Genomic DNA, 20,284 nt, shown 5'->3' on the forward strand with positions numbered 1-20,284 from the left:
ATTTTGGAGGATAGTGTGAAGTGGTCTTTTGGGGCTAGATTTCCTACAGATTCATGAATTCTTTATATTACACATGCATAAATCAGGCAGCATGTATTTCCCCTGCATTGTTCCAGCATAGTAAATGATTTAAAATGAAGGGATTTTGGAGTTGGACGAATAAGGTAAAACACCAACTAGTTAAGCCATGTGGCTTTTATATTGATGCCGAAGAGCTGGAATTTGAAATTCATTCCCTTTTCTTTCAGGACTATAGTTTTGTTGTTGTTTTTTTTTTCTCGGTAATGGCATAGTTCTATAGGATTATAGTGCACCCATGTAGAACACAATGTATTGATCTTCATTTTATTTTTGTCCACATGAAACATCTGCATTGTGCATGGAGAGAGGAGAGTTTATAATATATTGTCATTTCAATGCAGACTAATGTGTGTAGGGTGTTTTTTTGTGTGCATAATCCCTTCTGAAATCCCTTTTCCATGTCCTTGTCTTTTTATGTTTGAAGGACAGCAGGTGAGAAGCAACTTACTTGTTTCTTTTTTGTCTTCTTCTTAAATGGTTACATAGGAACATTTTGGGGAGGAAATCCTTTGATGCATTAAGAAAAGCTAGAGTGAATACTGAAATGTATTTCTTTAAGGGAGATTCAGTAAACCAGCAAGGTGACAAGAGAAAAGACTGCTTATATATGCACTCTTTTGTTGTCTTTTTCAAATCAATGATGCAACTTGATGCTACAAAATCTAGAAGACAGTTTTGTGAGAAGTCTTTTAAATTTTAATAATATCATTCATAGCATTTTGGATTTTTGATAATGGTTATTTATGAGTTTTCTGTAGTTAGAGGAATAAGGTGATGTCCCCCCCTCCCCCCCATCCAAGACCCAGAATATTCCCCATTTCTTAAAGGAGGATAACAGAAAATGTATTTGGAGCAGACCATTATGGCCAAGAGATTTTAATAGGCACCGTGCTTGCTTCAAATATGTAACAGTTTAATAGCTGTTATCTTTTTTTATCAAGTATTTTGCAGATATTAATTAGTTGAAATGAACATTTAATTAGCAGTTAATCCCCCCCAGCTTTCGTTGAATGCATAACTTCATTGGGATTATTGAAAGACCTGCCAAAAAGGTCAAGAAATTTTTGGTTAAACGTTTTGAGAATGAGATGAAATTAGATTTGGAGCAGTGCACTGTAAGAAGAATTTAGGCTTAGTCTGTTAGCTCTTTTGATGTGATGAAATGAAGGGGAGAAGGAATTGTTATCTTTAAGAGCCAGGCACTTTTCATTTCTATAAAAGTGTCCTAGGCATCTGCTTATTGGGTGAGAAGGGTGTTCTGGCCAGCACTGGCTGTGGAAAATGAGATATGATCCACCTTGCCATTTACTGCTTTGCTTGTCAGTGTATAAGGCTGGGTCTTTGATTCTGAAAGGAAAACATGTTTTCTAAATAAAGAAAATTAACAAGTTGGCATTCTCTTGTCCCCTTGCTTGCATTCTTTTTTATTCCTCTGTTACTATCTTATTTCTTTTTCCTTCTTAATTTTTGAAATGACTTCTTGTTGCTAGGTGCTCTTCTTTACTCCCCTCTTCCTTTTGTTCTTGCTTAGGGGCCTTTCCTAGAAATATGACTAGAGTCCTGGGCTTCTCATTAATCAGAGAGTTGGGAACTCTGCAGTTGACAGCACCAAGTCAATTGAGCACTGTAATAGTATCAGTGTTGTAGTGTGTGAGAGAGAGCCAGTCCTCACAGAGCCAGAAGGGAAGGTCTGAAATTGAGTTTGTCAAGATCTAAGTATTGTGAAGCAAAGAGAGTTATGCTTTTATGGGGTTGGGAGGTGATGACAAGAACAGCCTATAAATGTTTCTCATTTGAGCATGTTCTGAAGCTATTGTGAAAGTTATGTTTCTCTTACTTTATTGCAAGTCTGCATGAAAGGGCAAAGATGATTGAAGAACATCCCGTAAACTTAATGGAATTCTAGAACCTTAGAGTGCTAAGGGTCCTTAGAAATCATTTTGTCTGATCCTCTCATCTTACAGATGAAGTAATTCAGTACTGGAGAGATTAGGTGACAAGACCAGGGTCACACAGCTACTTAGTCTCAGAGGTAGGACTGGAACTCAGGTTTCCAGTCCTCCTTTCAATCACAACATTAAGTTACTTCTGGACTGCCATGTAGGCATGACTCATGAGGATGGCTCCAGTCAAGTGGCTATGTCCTGTCATTGTTTTACCGGACAGGTCGAATGGGGGCTGGAGAGAAGAAGAATGCGTGCAGTGTACAATATCGGCGGCCCTTTGGCTGTGCAGTCCTCAGTATTGCTGACCTGCTGACTGGAGAGACCAAGGATGACCTCATCTTGAAAGTATACATGTAAGAAATGTTCAGGCATTTGTATTTGGGGAAAAGATGGTGAGATCACTTATATCTACTCCCACTGGAATAGAGAGTGAGAGTTCTACTGCTCTTGCTGCCATTAGTTACAGGCAACAGGACGTAAAATGTGGATTTCACAGGTCCATCCTATAAGCTTGCTAACTGCCACTCACTGTAATTCTCAAATGATAACTATATTAAATTCTCAATTAATGTGAATATTGACTGTCCACCTTTTTTAGCTTCTCTACTGTAGGTTTAAAATTCCAAAATGGCTTCCCCCACTTTTTTCTAGGCCACTTTCCTGAACATCAGTTGTTAGTAAGTTCTGAGAAAATGAATAGATAATTGGGCATGATGGCACATCCCAGCTACAAGCTGACAGATATCTTGAGCTCTGAAGTTCTGAGCTACATTGGCAAACTGATCAATCATCTGCACTAAGTTCAGCATTAATATGGTAAATGTCCAAGTTGGGGGGGGCGGGGGGAGGGCATAAAGTTACCTAAAAAGGGGCAAGCTGACCCAAGTCAGAAACAGAATGAATCAGCTGCCCCATGCTGACTAGTAAGATAGATTGGACCCTTGAATGGCCCCTATACTATCATCCTGGTCAAGATGGAGAGACCTAGCCTTAGAGGGAAGGTAGGGAAGGAAAGAAAGAGGGAGGAGGGAGGGACAGGGACAGGGAGAGGTTCAGGGACAGAGAAAGAGGGAGAGGGAGTCTTAATAGTAACCTAAGTAAATATTGTTGTTTCAAGCTAATAGCCTCTAGTCAGAGGCTATTTGATTACCTATTTGATTTTCATGCCATCAACCCAAGGCCACCAAGGAAGGAGAAGAATATATATCCTACATACAACTGACATCTGGGAGAGCTTTTATTCAAGGTTATGCTATAGCCAAGCAGATCTTAAACAGTGAGTGGAAGGAACTTGGCCACTGAAGGGCTCCCTTGGGTCCTTCCAGGAGAGGGACACATTTTATCCATTCCTGTCAATACTCTGATTCCATATAACCTACCAATGTGCTGATGCAAGGTCCACGTGAAGTTCATTGAGTGAAGCAACAGCACAGAGTTGTCTCTTTCTGTTATGGTAGACTCTCTTATGAAAGTGCTCTCTCAGGAGCTAGCTTTGGACTTGGCAGCCTTTGGATTAACAGGGAGGCAAGTGGCAGCATTTTTCCTCTATTCCCAAATATATGCTTTGAGACATTTGGCCATTATAGTTGGGCGATGCAGTAAAAAGGAGGGCTAGCTTAGCCTTGTCCCACAGTGGGTCCCACTTACTTGGACTTGTGGGTGTATTGCCTCTCTCTGTATGTGTCTTTTTGTTTTTTTGTTTTTTGTTTTCTGGAGAGGGAAGTATGGCCAGGAAGCTCTTTCCCACAGTCCAGAAATAAAACAAATGGCTCCACAGATGCTACAGAACATGTTATAAGCAAGCAGAAAGCATCACAATATATAAGTGTATGTGTGCATATGTTACCTAGTAAAAACATTTCTTATCTGTACTAGAAATCTCCTATAAAAAGGAGATATTGCTACAATTATATTGCAGATGTCTTATAGCAAAAGGATTCTTCACCTTTTTCGTGTCATGGGCCCCTTGGGCAATCTGCTGAAGCCTCTGGACCCCTTCTAAGAATAATGTGTACTAATGCATAAATAATATAACTAGGATTACTTTGGAAAATGATTATATTAAAATGCATTTAATGCAGTTATCAAAATATTAATTAAATTATGGATACCAGGTTAAGAAGCCCTGTCTTACCATATAATGTCCAGCTATACTATAGTATTAATTTACACAACTTTAGTTATAACTCTGCAGAATTCCCTTATCTGCTTTCTGTATAATACATTAGCAAAGTTTCTGGGAAAACGGGATTAACAAAGCAAAAATATTACAAATATTTTTGTACCATTTGGTGCTCCCAAATGTGTATAGGGCTTGGTATAACTGACAGATTCCCTGACTGATTCAGAAAATTTGGGTTTGAATCACACCTTTTGCTATCTTTTAGCTTTTTGACCATGAATTAGTCACTTAATCTTTTTGGGCCCCAGCTTCCTTATCTGTAAAATGGGGATGATATCTCAAAAGAGCTCCCAGTATTTTTGTGAAGCTCCAGTCAGATAATGTATGTAAAGTAACATTGTCTGTAAACAACAACAACTAACACCACCAGTACTACGGCATAACCATCACCAATAATAATAGCATAATATATGTGTGTATATACACAGACATATATATATATATACATATATACATATGTATATATATATTTATAATATGCCTGCATGTGTGTGACATGCGTATATGTCTTAATCACCTAAGTTACACAGGGGTTTGGCTTCATGTTTGGGTTTATTCATAAAATTGAAGTTTCACATATTGGGGATCTTTTGAATCTTGAAGGGCTAAAACAGTCACACAACATATATTGGGACGCCTACCCTTAACAGTAAATTATAATTAATAAAGTAAGCCATTTGATAGACTTCATCTCCCTGTCCCCAAAATCCACAGTACATTTTATAGCTAAGTCTGCATTAAATTTGAATTTTGGGGTTTTTTTTCCTTTTCTAAGAAAATTTTTGTGGAAAACTTTTGATTATTGAGCAGAATATTTCTGGTAGACCATCTGAAGACAATGCCAATATTAATACTAAAACATTTCAGATTTGGGAATTCATTGGTGTGAGTTATCTCTTTATCAATGTAGATCACAACCTTTCTATGTTTTAGACCAGAGATTCTTAAGCTGGAATCTATGAATTTTTTTTAAAAAAAATAGGTAATTGTATTTCAGTATAATTTGTTTCCTTTATAATCCCATGTATTTTATTTTATGTATTTAAAAACATTATTCTGTGAAGGGGTCCATAGATTTCATTAGACTACCAAAAAATTCTCTAACAAAAAGAGGCTAAGTAAACCCCTGCTTTATAGACTGCCTCTAGGAGTTGGAGTGTCCAGTAAATTTAATTAGCTGGTGGCCAAACTTCTGGAGATAAGCCTATTCAAAGTTGAATTTGTTCTCAGATGACATTTTACGTATTTCTTCTCTGAGCATATTCAGCACTCCCAATCAAGAGCCTTTTCAGCCTGGAGAGGTCTGCCAAAGCTTATGTTCCTACCCAGATAGCATCCAAGGACTCATAGTCAACTCTTGAAACTCATCCATGCCTGCCATAAATTACATCAGCTTATTCTAATAATTTATTTAATTTGCTTGATACATATCATTTATGTGTCATTCATGTAAGATTTCTGTATAGGTACATACTTAACACTTTACTCCACTATCATGGATGGATTTCTTGTTGTTATCCATAAACTCTTGGTTCTTCATTTCACAGATTTATCAATTGGTTGGTAAACTGAAGTCTTTAAGCAAGGAGAACTAACTGTCCCATAAGAATGCAGAAACCTTTGACCCTATTTTAAAATACATAAATACTTGGTAAAATTCATAACTTTTTCTGTTTTGGGAGTATGTCAATGCTTTTTTGCTTGTTTTTGTTCAGACCTATGATTTCCCCAGTCGTATCATGAACTTCCCTACATGGTGCAGATGAGCAATTCTTTTGCAATTTATGATCTTAGTTACCTGTGCCACAATGGTGAAGGAATTTTCCATGGTCACATAGCCAGGATTTTGCAAAGGCAGGACATGAATCCAGGCCTTCCTGACTCTAAGACCAACCACTTCTGTCTACTCTACCATATTGGGGTTTGTTTTTTGTTTTTTTTTTGCCTTAATGCAGTACAGGGCTAAAAACTAGGCCTGTGATTTCATAGGGAGCTTCTTAATGCAAAAACTTCCTCTACCTTCAGGTGGACACCTTCTTGCAAATTAAAGTTTTAGAGAATTTCCTAGAGCATTGAGAAGTTAAATGTCTTGCCCAGAGAAGTTATTCCCTGAAAAGGCTAAAATTCATGATCATGGTCTCTTTCAAAGAAAAATCACTTTGAAACATGTTAGAACCAAGTAATGCATTTGCAGGTCTCATCTTGCCTGGCTCCCTAGTAATACAACAAAAGCATTACTTTTCAGCATTGCCCTTTTAAGGAACTGAAATTCTCAGCCGACATAATGTCATCAATACTCACAGCTTTATTTGAAAGTGTAGGTAGCAAGTGTTACATCCATCCTGCTTAGGGGAAAACTGAGGGCGAGACATCTAAGTATATTTTCTTTGATCATGTGAAAAGCAGAGTAAAAGCCAGGAATCCCTGCATTGCCCGTATGGCCCACGACCTCTCTGGTGAACACATCTTAATGCTATATTTTTCTCATCATCAAGTGAGAGCACTCCAAGGAATATGGAGAAGCCTCAGGAATATAGACTACATATGGTCTTTATAAGAAGAATTGTCAGATAGGGAGAAATCATAGAGAAAAGAAAATAGGAACTTGGGTTTTTTAATTTTTTTTTTTAATAGAGAGGGGGGAGGGAGAATTTCTTAACTGACACTAAATCTGATAGTCTGGGAGTTCTGTTAGGAGTTGCCAAATCCCATGCTATTCTGAAGCTCAAACACAATATCAAGGAATGTTTTGAAACTCTGGTTTATGAGCCAAAAATTCTGGCCTTAGATGTTTTAGAATAAGCTTTAGTTTCATTTTGGCTTTTATTGATTAAAAAAAGACATTGATATTGCTTAGGCACTTAGTAAATACCAGCCATCTTTTCTCCTTACTCACTGAGGTAAAAGAAGGAAGGGAAAAAAACCACATGCAAATTCTTCTGGAAGGTAATTTTGTTTCTTACTGCTGGTCATGCAGAATAGTTTTATTTGATGTCAGTTTTCTAGCCATCCAAGTTTAAAAGCTCTATGTGGTACCTCATCATTAAGAAAGTCATATGTGTAACAAATAGTGTCCATCATGGAAGTACCTGTGAATGGCAAAATAGATAAAATATAAACCAACAGTTTCAGATTCAGGGTGTTGAAAATGATATAACAGGGGAATAATTTTGACTCTGATTCATTTTAATCACTGAGGCTGCCTTTTCTCAGCTCATGGAAAGGAACGTTTTAGTGGCTAATACAAGGTGGCAGATTGTTTGGAAACACATGTGAAAGCAAGAGATGATGGCCTGAACAAAACCCTGGCTAAGGAAGTGATTGTAATGGAGGAGGAGAAAAGTAGGCCCCAGTGTGCTCAAGTAGTTAAAATTTACTTATTCTAGGAAATATTTTCTGAGTTGAATAGTATTTTGTATAAAAGGTTAATTCCCTTTGATAAATCCTGAATATATTTTGCCTTGAAGATTGTGACTAGAGGTTGATATCCAGTCTAATTTTTATTGTAGCAGAAACATATCATGTAGAAACCTTCAGAAGAGACCAGTGATTGGGGAACTTTTTAGTCTTGAGACTCCTATACACTCTTAAAAATTATTGAGGATCCTCCCAACCAAAGCTTTTGTTTATGTGGGTTATATCTATTTACCTTATTAAAATGCCTTAGTATTATTATGAAAATAATTTTTTACCTCTGGAATCCTTAGGATCCCCAGATAAATCTTTGAGAACCACTGGTGTAGACAGTGTCACAGTAGCTGATATTCAATTGGGATTTTTCCTTTGTTGACTCAGTTTGTAGCAGAAGTTTTCTGGATGTAAAGTGGACCAGGGTCTCTTATGGGGGTCCTGCTTATCTCAGAACAGTTATCATGAACATCATGGTAAAATCTGACTTAGTCCTTGTCTCAATGATAAGACAAGAAGGAAGTGTTTATGACCAAGTTCTATTACAGAGGTTATGTATTAGGAAGGTCAGATCAACTATTAAGAACATTGCTTGCTGTCATGCATCATTAAGACTTAACAGGGTTTCACTGTTTTCATAGGTGCAACACAGAGAGTGAATGGTATCAAATCCATGAAAATATCATCAAGAAACTTAATGCCCGCTATAATTTGACAGGCTCCAATGCAGGTGAGTTGATGATGTAAGCATATGCCTGGACTTTGGTTGTTTTTTAACCTGTGTGTTTTTTCTACATTCCAGCTATAATTATATGTAAAAGGAATTATTAAAATTGTAGCGATAACACTATCTACATATTGCCTAGATCTCTGCCAGATTATTGCAAAATCTGTGAAAGAAGACAAAAGGCCTTGAACTTGTCCACGGGCTTAAGAGATCTAACTGGATATAACTAAGAGTTAAATAAGAAATAGTGTTGGGTCCATTGCTATTGTGTAGAAATTGGTGTTTCAAACCGAAATCTGTCTTCATTGCCCAGTAAAACCTTTTTCACTGCCTATTATTGGCTGCCAGCAAAGCATTTTTATTGCAGTTGAAGACAAGCAGATTTGTCAAGATGTGACAAGAGGGAGAGTAATGTTTATTCTAATAGAAGAATTTTTCAATCTTTGGGAAGGAAGAGTATGTCAGCAGATTGATAGTCACATCATATGAAGAAATTCAGGTAGTATAGACCTAACTTTCACTAGTGCCTACTGCAGTGGGAAAAAAGAAAATGAAACACACTGAATTTGGAATTTGCTGCTTGGCCAGTCATTCTCACCTGTGAAGATCTTTTTGGATACTGACTCTCATCCAACATATTAACAATCCCTCCTAGCTAATTTAAAAAGCATTCCATCTGTAGCTTCATCCAACTCATTTGTAACAATTTTAAATAGCATGGAGCCAAGGTTAGATACCTGGGACACTCAAGCAAGAAATGTCTCTCCAGCTTGATATTGAACCATTTTAGTCTAGCCGTTCGGACAGTTTCAAATCTTCCTATCTATACTTACATCTCTACATCTTGTCTACAGAGACAAGACTTTCTTAAATGTTTTGTTAATGTGTGTGTAAACTGAATCTGAAGTATGCCCTTGATTTAGCAGTCTAGAAATCCATCAGAAAAGGAAAATTGTTAATAATAATGACCTAGATTTCTAGAGAACTTGAACATTTACAAAAAACCTGATACAATGTAGGTGCTTAATAAGTGTTTGTTGATTGATTCTTAACAACTGTGTGAGGTCGGTGATACATACAAGTGTCATTACCCCTTTTTACAGATTTTGAACAATCCGAGTCACAGAAAGTTGAAATGACTTTATCACAGTTGCACAGCTCAGAACTCTCTGAGCCAATGTTTACCCTCAGGTTTCTTGAGTGCGTGAGTAGGACTCTTTCTATAGCTTCCAACAGCAATTTTAAGAAGAAATGAAATTTGAACTTTGGATTACCTGACTCCCACTTTTGTGTTTATCATCAGCACTTCAGTGATCTGCTGTCTCATTGGCGTTGGCCTTTCCTTCACAAACACAGTTGCTGTGCCTACAAAAAAAATACAGCAGAAAAACTTCATCATTCTAAAACCAGCCTGATGATGTGTCACTGCGTTTACACAGGCTGGTTCTCAGACAACACAGTCAGTTAAGAGACTGTATTTGAAATCTTTTTTCATCTTGGCAGGACCTGCTAGAAATTGCAGTCAACTCTAAGTGCCTTCACTGACTCAGGATCTCCTCATTGCCACAATGAGGTGTCAGAGGAGGACTTTAGGGGAGAATATTTATTTACCTTTTTGTGATATCCATTAAGTTGGGATTTTTCTACTGTTTTAGAATGCTGTTAATTAAGTCTTTTTGATTGAGTCTTACTAGGTGCTAAACCCCTAATTACTAGATGCTAAGACTATGCGGGCATGAAGCCCTCAGGGTCATTAGGGGAGTTTCTAAGACCAGAGCGAGTAGTAGGAGCCTAGGTTCTGGTTGCTCACGTGACGTTTGATGACAGCTAAAGAGTGTATAAAAAGAGAGAACAGAGCTATTTATTTGTTGGGGGCTCTCACTCTTTGAGGAGTGTTGATTTGGAAACTCTGGGCAGGTGTAGTTAAGAGCCCTCCAGCTTGTGAACCCAGATGTTGATGTCTTCTTGCTAACTATGAATTGTATTTGGTCTGTTTATAATGTATCTTTGTAATTTGTTTGTATTTGCTCTGAAGTTGAGGGCACTGGCTTTTTCCTCTGAACTAAGTGAATGATATATGTATATGTTGGATTGAAATAAGATTGTTAACCCCTTAACGTTGCTTTCCTTAGTAAAGCAGATCAAAAGAATCTGTGCTGGCAGCATCCTTGTTGTTGGGCTTGTGTTGGTCTTTCACCCCCACAGCAGCTGCTAGCCGAATTGTTGCAACACTTATTGGACCATGGTATTAAATAACAATCATAGTTTCCATCCATTTAGTGTTTTAATTCAACAAAGTGCCAAGTGCACTCGCTCTCTCATTTCATCCTGTGAGCCAGGGAGTATGAATATTGTTTATAGCCATTTTACAGATGAGGAAACTTTGTCTTAACGAACTTGGATCACTTGCCCAAGATCTTATAACAAGTAATGGTCCAGTCAGAACTGGAAACTCAGATCATTTAAATCTAGGTCCAGTACATTTTCTTCTATGCTATACTATTGTCAAATGAAAGAGTAAATGAAGATGAAAATGAGTTTTCACTGGGACTTAATTCAGTTAAAGCTAAAAGTGTCTACTTGTATTTCATTTGACTGCTATAAACAACATTCCAGGCTATTCTCAATGGTGAGGTCAGTTACCTCCTCCCTCTCCCAAGAGATAGGGAGGAAGCCACGATTTGGCCTAGTACTGATGTCCATCATACATTTTAAACTGGAACCCAACACACTCTTGAAAACATTCATAAGCAAGACTCTGGGCACCTGCTGTTGGATATCCTTGAGGGAAGTAGAAAGGGACTTAGTAGAGCCAAAGGAACTATTGAAAACAGTCATCAGTTCTATTGTAGTTTCACACATTGCAAAAGTTTTAGAATAATAATGTTATTTAGTCAGCCATTCTTTTTTCAGGAAAATCAGCATTAAAAAATCAGTTGAATATTACTTAATAGGAAGTATTTTTGTGATTTTACACTGGAAATTCTTTTTTCAAATTTTTGGAAAAAAACAAGCATTTCCATAAAATAGTACTACAATAAAAAAGTTGATTGCACATGAAACTGCAGATCTAAAAAGAGTCAGTGTATGACTCAAAGAAAGTCATTGAAAGTCAAAGAAAGTGATACATTATCAGATAAGGACAGAGAAAACATGGTAAATATCTCCCATGTTGATAACTTTGAAAAATCAGGAATTAAAAAAAATTCTTCTGACCTTTACAAACACCAGAAAAAAGCCCATTTTCACATGCAATGTAGAACAGAAATAATAATTTACATGAAACCATAAAACTTTGCATGCAACTTCCTTTAGATATATGTTAATAATACATGTTATATATACACTGTGTAAATACACACACACGTGTATATATACATACACATACATAAAATAAATTTATCATGTTGCTTTCCAAGCCATCTTGCTTGTCTCTGTTTCCTTCTAGCACTTCTTCAAACTTCTTCTCTGGAAGGTCTGTCCCAATTGGACACAGAAGAATGTAGTGGTCAAGACACTAGATTTGGAACTTGGGTTCAAATCCTTCTTACTCCCTATGCAAACCTTGCTTCTTGAGGCCTTGATCATTTATAAAATGAGGGGGTTTGGAGATCGTTGGATTTAGACCTATAAAAATGTTGCAGATCGTTTAGTACAACTCTCACCTTTTGCAGGCGAGGCAATAGGCCAAGACAAGTCAAGAGGCTTAGATGTGGTAACACTGCTCATTTGGGTGAGAGCCAGAATACACAAGCAGATCCTCTGACTCAAGGTTTACCACTAGCCTGCCCTGACTCTTTTCAAAAATTTTTTTTGTTCCTAATTTTCTTATTTCTGTTAATGGCATCACCATTTGCCTGCTCATATAAGCAATGGAGATATAACTCAGTACAGTGGACAGAGAACTGACCTCATGATCACTAAGCCCTGACTTCAAGTCTTACCTCTGACAAAGTTGGCATTCAGGGAAGACTGACCCCTCTGGTGTGAGGGCTTGCCATGCCCTTTCCAGGGCTGCTCATCCACCTTTGGTGTCCACCTGGCACTCAACTCTCACCTGTGGCTCCAGGAAGCTGTAGCATGTGCAGCAGCCACCCTCTGCTAAAAGTGTCTCAGCAGGTGGGCTAAACAAGGTTGAGGGTAATCAATAAACCTCAGACCCATTGGCGAGTTAGGGGGATGTCTATTCCAAACATGTGTAGACTTCCTCCAGTGGAATGGGTGGAAGAAAATAATTTTTTCCAACGGTCGTGAAGGCAGCTGAGCCAGGTGCTGCCGAGCACTTAGATCTTGGTCAGACCTTGAAGACACCAAGGTCATCCACTGCATCCTGGGCCATCACCAGCCATCTTGACTTTTGTCCTGACATTGGACTTAAATAACTTTCGAGAAGACTGTAAGGTTGAGGATTCTGTATAGCTTTAACTCACTTAAATCCACTTCATGCAGGAGTCAAGATATCACCCTGTGATATCATTGGTCCTCTTCAAAAGCAGAGGACAGACAACAGCAGCGTTACTCTGGGTGAGTCATTTAACCTACCAGTGCCCCAGGCAGCTCTAGTACTCTAAATTGCAAAGCTAATTCTAATCCAAATTGGTAGATGGAGCTTCTTCACCTGAAATTCCCTATGAAATGAAATTATAGGCCTGATGTGAAACAAACAAAACCTCTTCCCTCACTTAATCACCCTAAGTCCTTTGATCTGTGAGTGCCAGCCTGTTTTGTCTTTTTCTTCTACACCTTTTTGCTTCTTTTAATCACCTTTCCCCCTCTTTTTTGTAAACATCCCAGTTTCCAGACTATCACAGACCCTTGGTTTTTCCCCCCTTGCATCTCCAGCCTCTTCTTCTGTGTCCTCTTTGCTGATTTCTCATCATCTCCTCCACCCATTGGCTATGAACATGTCCCAAAACTCATTCCCCGGTACTGTGTTTTTCTACATCTTTTTTCCTCGGGAGCACTATTTCCTTTGTGTGTATCCAGCTGCTGCCAGGATGTGACATATTCTCTGGTATAATGTTGCTCTCTCACCACAAAATATTAAAAGAACTAGAAGAATGTCCTAGTGTGTTGAGTAGATATTTTACAGAAGATTCTCAAAAGCCCTAAACAAGAATTGCCCAGGACCAGAATGCCTTAGTGCTTTCTGATCTGTATCAGTTGAGGGAGTTTCTACAGGGAAGATGTCATGGGTCCATTGACCTATTGTTTATCAATTTCTGGTCTATAGTAAGCACTTAATAATGTTCACTCTGTTTCTTTCTTTCTCTCTGTCATGTCTGTCTGTCTGTCTGCCTATTTGTCTACTGTAGAGCTTCAGCCCTGACCAATTTACCTCATCTTCTCTTCAATCTTATATCATATTCTCTATAGGGATAACTGTATTTGACTGTCTTCAAGACAAAACTCATTTGGAGCAGGGTGAAGAGAGAGAGACAGACAGACATTCAGAGAGAGAAAGAGATGTAGAGATCAGTGAAAACAGAGACTGACATGATGTGAATGAATGCACCTGTTATGTGTCTCTTTCCCTCTACATTCCCATATTCCTCTTACTACTAACAGCAGGCTCTGTCTCTCCCTTTCCCACATATCTTTTTTTTTTTGGAGGGGGGAAGGTAGGGCAATTGGGGTTAAATGACTTGCCCAAGGTCACACAGCTAGTAAGTATGTCTAGTGTCTGAGGCCAGATTTGAACTCAGGTCCTTCTGACTTCAGGGCTGATGCTCTACTCACTGGGCCACCTAGCTGCCCCATTTCCCACATATCTTGATCTTAGATCATTGGAGTTTAGGAATGGATAGGGCTTCTAAGGCCATCTAGCCCATTGCCCTCATTTGACAGTTCAGGCAGCTAAGATCTACTGAGGTGAAGTGATTTTTCCCAAAGGCACACAGAATATGTAGCAGAGACAGAATTTGAACCCAGGTCTTCTTCCCCATGCTGTACAGTTTACTTCCGACTTCTCTTTCTTCACCCTTTGATTGCAGAATGTTGTCAGATCTCCTGACTTTGGCTAATTAACTTGCTATTTGATTTTCCATTTCCACCACTCTATTCCTGAATAAAACTACTAGGCAATAATTTTCTCTTTCGGACTCTGGGGTGACCCCTGACCTTTGCACTCTCTTTCAAATAGATTTTAGAGCAGTAAGAATCATCCTCTCCAAAAATTTCTCCAGTATGTCATTTCCCTTTTTAGAACCTTGTGGAAGTCACCCCTTGAATTAAAGCTCTTGAGCAAAAAATGGAGTCTAATACCCCCAGTGCCTTGGTGTCTCCTCCAGAACCTAGCACAATGCTAAGTACACAGCAGTCACTTAATAAATGTTTGAATAAAGGATTGTTTGTTTAGTCTCTTTTATTCCATTGGATTTTAGTTCCATGGGCAAGGATGGCATCCACTTCCTCTGGCATCTTTTCTCTGTCCTCATACCTGTCTCTGTAGGCACTGGGTGATTTGTCAACATCATTGAGTGAATGACTGACTCATTGCCCTTAGGACTCTGAAAATAGCGGAAAGGCAAAAAGATGTATACTCTAAGCTAGAGAATTTCCGTATGTCAGCTTCCAACCTCGGTGTCATCCTTGACCCTCACTCACCCCACATATCCAGTTCATTGCCAAATTTTTGTCCTATAGATCCAGCTCACGCTACCTCTGTGCTCATCTCTCACTTGGACTATTGCTATATTCTTCTGATTGGTCTCCCTGCCTCAGGACTCTTGACGTTCAGTACATCTTTCACTCACCTGACAATTTTCCTAAAGTGTAGGTCTGACCATATTGCCAGTGGTGGAATTGAAATGAATTAATAACGAGTTCTCCACAGAACCTAGGTGCTGCCCCTGCTGCTGAAATGGCAGGTGCGGGCCTGCTCTTCCCCAACAAGAGGATTAAAATTAGGTACTGGTTCTGTCGAACTGGTGCAAACAGGCTGCATCCCACCACTGCATATTACCCTATAACAGTAAACTCAGTGGCTTCCTTTTTTCTCAAGGATCAAATTTAAAATTCTTTGTTTTGCATTTAAATCTCTTCACAACCTGTCCCCCCCCCTTTTTTTTTCACCCTTCCAAACTGTATATTTTGTTGTTGTTGAGTTGTGTTTTAGTCTTCATGACCCTATTTGGGGGTTTCTTGGCAATACTGGAGTGATTTGCCATCTCCTTCTCCAGAAAAGGAAACTGAAGCAAACAGGGTCAAGTGACTTGCCCAGGATCACGCAACTAATAAAGTGTCTGAGGTCAAATTTGAACTCAGGAAGTCTAACTCCAGGCCCTGCACGCTATACACTATGGCGCCACCTAGTGACCCTCTTATTCTTCTCCAGTTCAGCTACAGGGGCCTATTTGTTGTTCCCTGAACATGTTCCATTTCTGTTCTTTGGTACTTGCTGTCCCCCTGTGCCTGAAACGTGCTCTCTCCTCATCTCCACCTTTTGGTTTACTTGGCTTCTTTCAAGACGCAGATCAAAATACACTTTCTGTAGGAAGCCTTTTCTGGTTGCTCAGAAGCCTTCCCTTATGAGATTACGCTCTGTTTACTCTGTGTATATCCTAGATCTGTATCCATTTTCATGCCTGTCTCCCTCATTAGAATGTAAACTCCCTGAGGACAGGAACTCTTTAAGACTTCTTTTGTATCACCAGTGCTTAGCTGATACATTGTAAGGGTTTATTGACTGATTCATTGATTCATTGATTGACTTGACCAGACATTCAGGTTAAAATTAGTCAGTAAACATTTATTAAGCAGCTACAATGTTCCACACACTTTGCTAAGCACTAGGGATACAAAAAACAAAACAAAACAAAAAGACCAGACAGTTCCTGCCTTCAAGGAGTTCACTTTCTAATGGGCGGGACGGGGTTTCTGGGACAGATAAGTAAACACATACATACAAAGAAGCTGTATACAGGATAAATAGAAAAAAAAATTTTTAAAGAGGAAACACTAGAATTAAAAGGGGTTGGGAAAGGCATCTGGTAGATTAGAAGATAGGATTTTAGCTGAGACTCCTGAGGAATCCAGGGAAGCCCACAGGCAGAAATGAGGAGGGAGACTATTCTAGGCCTGGAGGACTTTTTCATGGAACATTGAAGTTAATGTCCCTGGATTGAAGAGTACTGATGGAGAGTAGGGTGTATATAAAATGTTAAATATTTGTTAAATGAAAGTATTGCGTGCCTTTTAAGCGATAATATCCCTTGTTGGAGTACTATTAGGAAATTGTTATTTACATCTCTTTTTGGAAGTGAGGGTCTGTAATGACCAGCTTCTAAGTAGATGGTATCTTAAGAATCTGGGTTGGGGAACTGAGCCAATTAGTGTCCTAATCCGGAATGTGAAGTTTGACTTCTAATACCTTCCCCTTTATATTTGATAATATTCTATTGAACCAAAGTTTGGTTACTGAACTTAATGGCTCTACAAATTGGGTGATTTATCAGTGTCATATTGATGAGGTTAAAGAACCATGTTTTCAGGGGTGCTAGAGACCCCCAAAATACCAACACACCAGATCCTGCTCAAATGAATTCGACTCAAGCCTTCTCAGGGCCAAAGAAAAACAAAGTTTATTACGGATTTGCCATATTGGGTTGTCTTAAGAAATCTCACCATTTATGAATGTGGGAGGAATCTAGGGTGGTTCTGGGCTGATGGGAGGATGGGTTTAGGAAGGGTCTTGAGGAGGGGTTTAAGAAGGAATTTGATGGGACTGGGATGGGGTCAGACTCCAGGAACCTAGAGAAGGAGATTAAGGGTGGGAAGTAGATGAAGTCTACTGGGAGATAACAGACTGTGTAGGGCTAGGCTAGTTTAAGGGTAACAGATTTAGGCATAGACACTTTGATAGGATCAAGGGTGGAAACTGGCCTGACAATGGAGGGCTAGGCTAGGTTAAGAGTAACCTGGCCTAGAGATTTGGGCCTAGCCATAATGAAAGGTTTATGGCCTCAGGCAAAAGCCTCATCTAGTGGGACGATTCAAAGGGAGTTCAAGGGGGCTCCCACAGTCTAAACCCCATCACTATTCTTTGATTTTTTTCAGTGTTGTTTCTTGGAGATTGGTCCTGGAAAAAAAAAACAAAACAACTTTGAAATTTCATTTGAAAATGAATTTGGCTAAGCTGCCCAGGCTATGTTTCATTGAAGGCTTTTTATCTCTAAAGTTGTAATCCTGTCCATTTAACAAATAAAAGGATTTTTACAGGTGAAAATTGTCTTCCAAAGGTACATTAAATTTCTTCATTGATTATGGTAGTTAGGTAAATTAGTATGAATGCTGCTTCTCATTTTTGAAGATATACTCTGATTTTATGTTATTATAACATCTAATGGCACAATGGATAGAGCTCTGGGCCTGCAATCAGGAAGACCTGAGTTCAAATGGGCCCTCAAACATTAACTAGTCTTGTGACCCTGGGCAAGTCGCTTAACCTCTATTTGCCTCAGTTTCCTCATCTGTAAAAGGAGAAGAATAATAGCTCCTACCTTGTAGCGTTGTTGTGAGGATCAAATGAGTTTATAATTGTAAAGCACTTAGCAGCGCCTGGCATGTAGTAAGTGCGATATAAATGCTAGTTATCAGTTATTGATTTTTTATTATTATCGTTATTAATGCATGAAGCCACCAAGCTACAATATTAAAATACAAAGGGAATATTTTGAATATGTCACATCAAAAGGAGAGAGGCAACGGGACGTAGTGAATAGAGAGTCAGTCTCAAAGCCAGGAAGACTTGGATTCAAGTCCTGTCTCGGATACCTACTAGGTCCGTTACATAGTAGGCAAGGTACTATGTGTAGGCCAGTGGTGTCAAAAGCAAATAGAAAGGAATTCCTACAAAACCACAAATTAACATGATCTATGTTAATTGTATTTTTATTTATTTTGTTAAACACTTTCCAATTACATTTTAATCTGATTCCTATCCTACTTGGAAAAAAAAGTATCCTCCTCATTAATTAGTAGGACTTTTCTTACTTGGGAGCAGCTCTGTGCCAAACTTATTCTCAGTCCCTGTCATTATCCACATCAAAAATGTTTACAAAAACATTTAATATACTGAGAGCAAATGGTTATTGTGAATGCTATTTCTAAACTGCAGGATCAAGGTGAATTTTAGATTTTAAGTATATAGAATGATACTGAGTCAATTAGATTAAATATAGAGAATTCAATTCTAGGGCTTGGAATGAAGTGTCAGAATCATTACATTTTGAGCTATGAGTTGTGACAGAAATGATCACATTACCATGTTACCTGTATGTGTATTAGAATTTAGTACCTATGATATCTAAAGTACAAAAATTCAAAATTAGGAAATTTTTCTGTTGAAGTAAGATATGTTGTTTGTGATTTTGTTGCGTTCCTAGTTATTTTTTTTGCGGGGGGGGGGCAACTATGATAGAACAAGAAGCAAAGGAATTCATAAAGAAATGTATAAACTCTTGGCTAAAGATTCCATTTTAAGGTTCAGGAAGGCACATACAGAATCCATAGTATTATGCAGGAAGTAAATACAGCTATATATAATAGTGGAGAAGATTGCTTTGGGATGTCAACTCATTTCTTAATGGATGATAACCCCATGAACTTGTGTCCCCAAAATGCTACTTTTCTTCCTTATCAATGACTCATCATTATAAGTAGAATCCTAATATTAAGTTCTTTGACTTTAAGATGCTTAGTTTGGAAATCATTTTTCCAAATATAATTAAGAGCAATGTAGGAATTACTGGCGCCACCTATTGGCCTGAAATAGAGAACGGAAAATTATCACTTTGTATTTCTTCATTACAAAATCATGTGCTTTTCAGGGTATTCAAATTCTTTGGGCCTCAGTTTCCCCCTTTACAGAATGAGAATGTTTTTCTGGCTTTAAGGTCTCTTCTGTGTCTAAATCCATGCTGCTATAAGTCCAAGTTGTAAAGAAAAAAACAAATTCAACACAAGTGAGATATAAGACCCATTAAATGGTTACTTTAGTGTGAAAAATCTTAGATACAAATGAACAGAAATTATGATGAATTTTGCTTTCTCAAGTATGGAAGTATGACTTTAGGGTTCATTATTAAGTGGGAAAAATACATAGTGAATGGCAAGAATTTCTCTCATCAAAACCAAATTATACAATTTTAAGTTCTATTGAAGTAATTACTTTTAAAAATCTCATAATTACATGCCGCCTTAATGGATTCAGAAATACTTTGCTCTCATCACCACTGTGAAGTAGAGAATATTTCCCCTACTTTCAGAGTTGAGGAATCTGAGGCTCAAAGCAGATTAAGTGACTAAGTGATTTGGCCAAGTTTACACAACTTGTGTCTGAAAGAGGAATTGAACCCAGGTCTTTTTAGTCCAAGCCCAGTGGATCCCTGCCCCCCCACCTCACTACTGCATGTTTCTTGTTACTATAACATATAAGATTATTTCAATACAATTTTTTTCACAACGAAATTTTAAAACCAAGTACCTTGGAAATCACTTGGGGTACAGGGAAGCAGAGAGTTTGATACTTCAATTTATAATCTTTTTATCTCAAACTATCAAAATTTCTCAAGCACCTCACACAAATGTTGACTTTGAACTATGAATATGGCTGATGTCAAAATCAACTCACCAACACTAACTTTTTTAGTTATCACTGTTAACTCTTTGAGTCAGAGCTGAGGATTACTATTTAATGGTTTTCTCCTCATGATGAAACTTTCAGCCTGTCTAGCCAAAAGCCTAGTACTATTTTGTTGAAGCCAACACTTCCTGTATTATTTCGTTTCTTTAGTGAAGTTAAATCTAAATCTTGACGCAGAAAGTCTAGTCAAGTGGTAATTGGCAGAAGTTTAGCATATATAGCTAGAAGCAGGTCACAGAGAGGAAATCATTGATGACAAACTTGGACTACTAGTTATGAACAAACTTAGCTACACT

General features: G+C 38.2%; 1 protein-coding gene across 2 annotated transcripts in view; it reads left to right on the forward strand.

Moving 5' to 3' along the window:
- DOCK4 (dedicator of cytokinesis 4) overlaps positions 1-20,284 on the forward strand; it is a 541,696-nt gene that overhangs the window by 299,607 nt on the left and 221,805 nt on the right. For both annotated transcript variants that reach the window (XM_036758430.1, XM_036758431.1), the window contains exons 11-12: positions 2,248-2,380; positions 8,259-8,347. In XM_036758430.1, the coding sequence (XP_036614325.1) occupies positions 2,248-2,380; positions 8,259-8,347 (222 nt within the window). The remainder of the gene's footprint in view (positions 1-2,247; positions 2,381-8,258; positions 8,348-20,284) is intronic.

Source organism: Trichosurus vulpecula, chromosome 5 (genome assembly GCF_011100635.1).
Source record: "Trichosurus vulpecula isolate mTriVul1 chromosome 5, mTriVul1.pri, whole genome shotgun sequence".
Lineage (NCBI taxonomy): Eukaryota > Metazoa > Chordata > Mammalia > Diprotodontia > Phalangeridae > Trichosurus > Trichosurus vulpecula.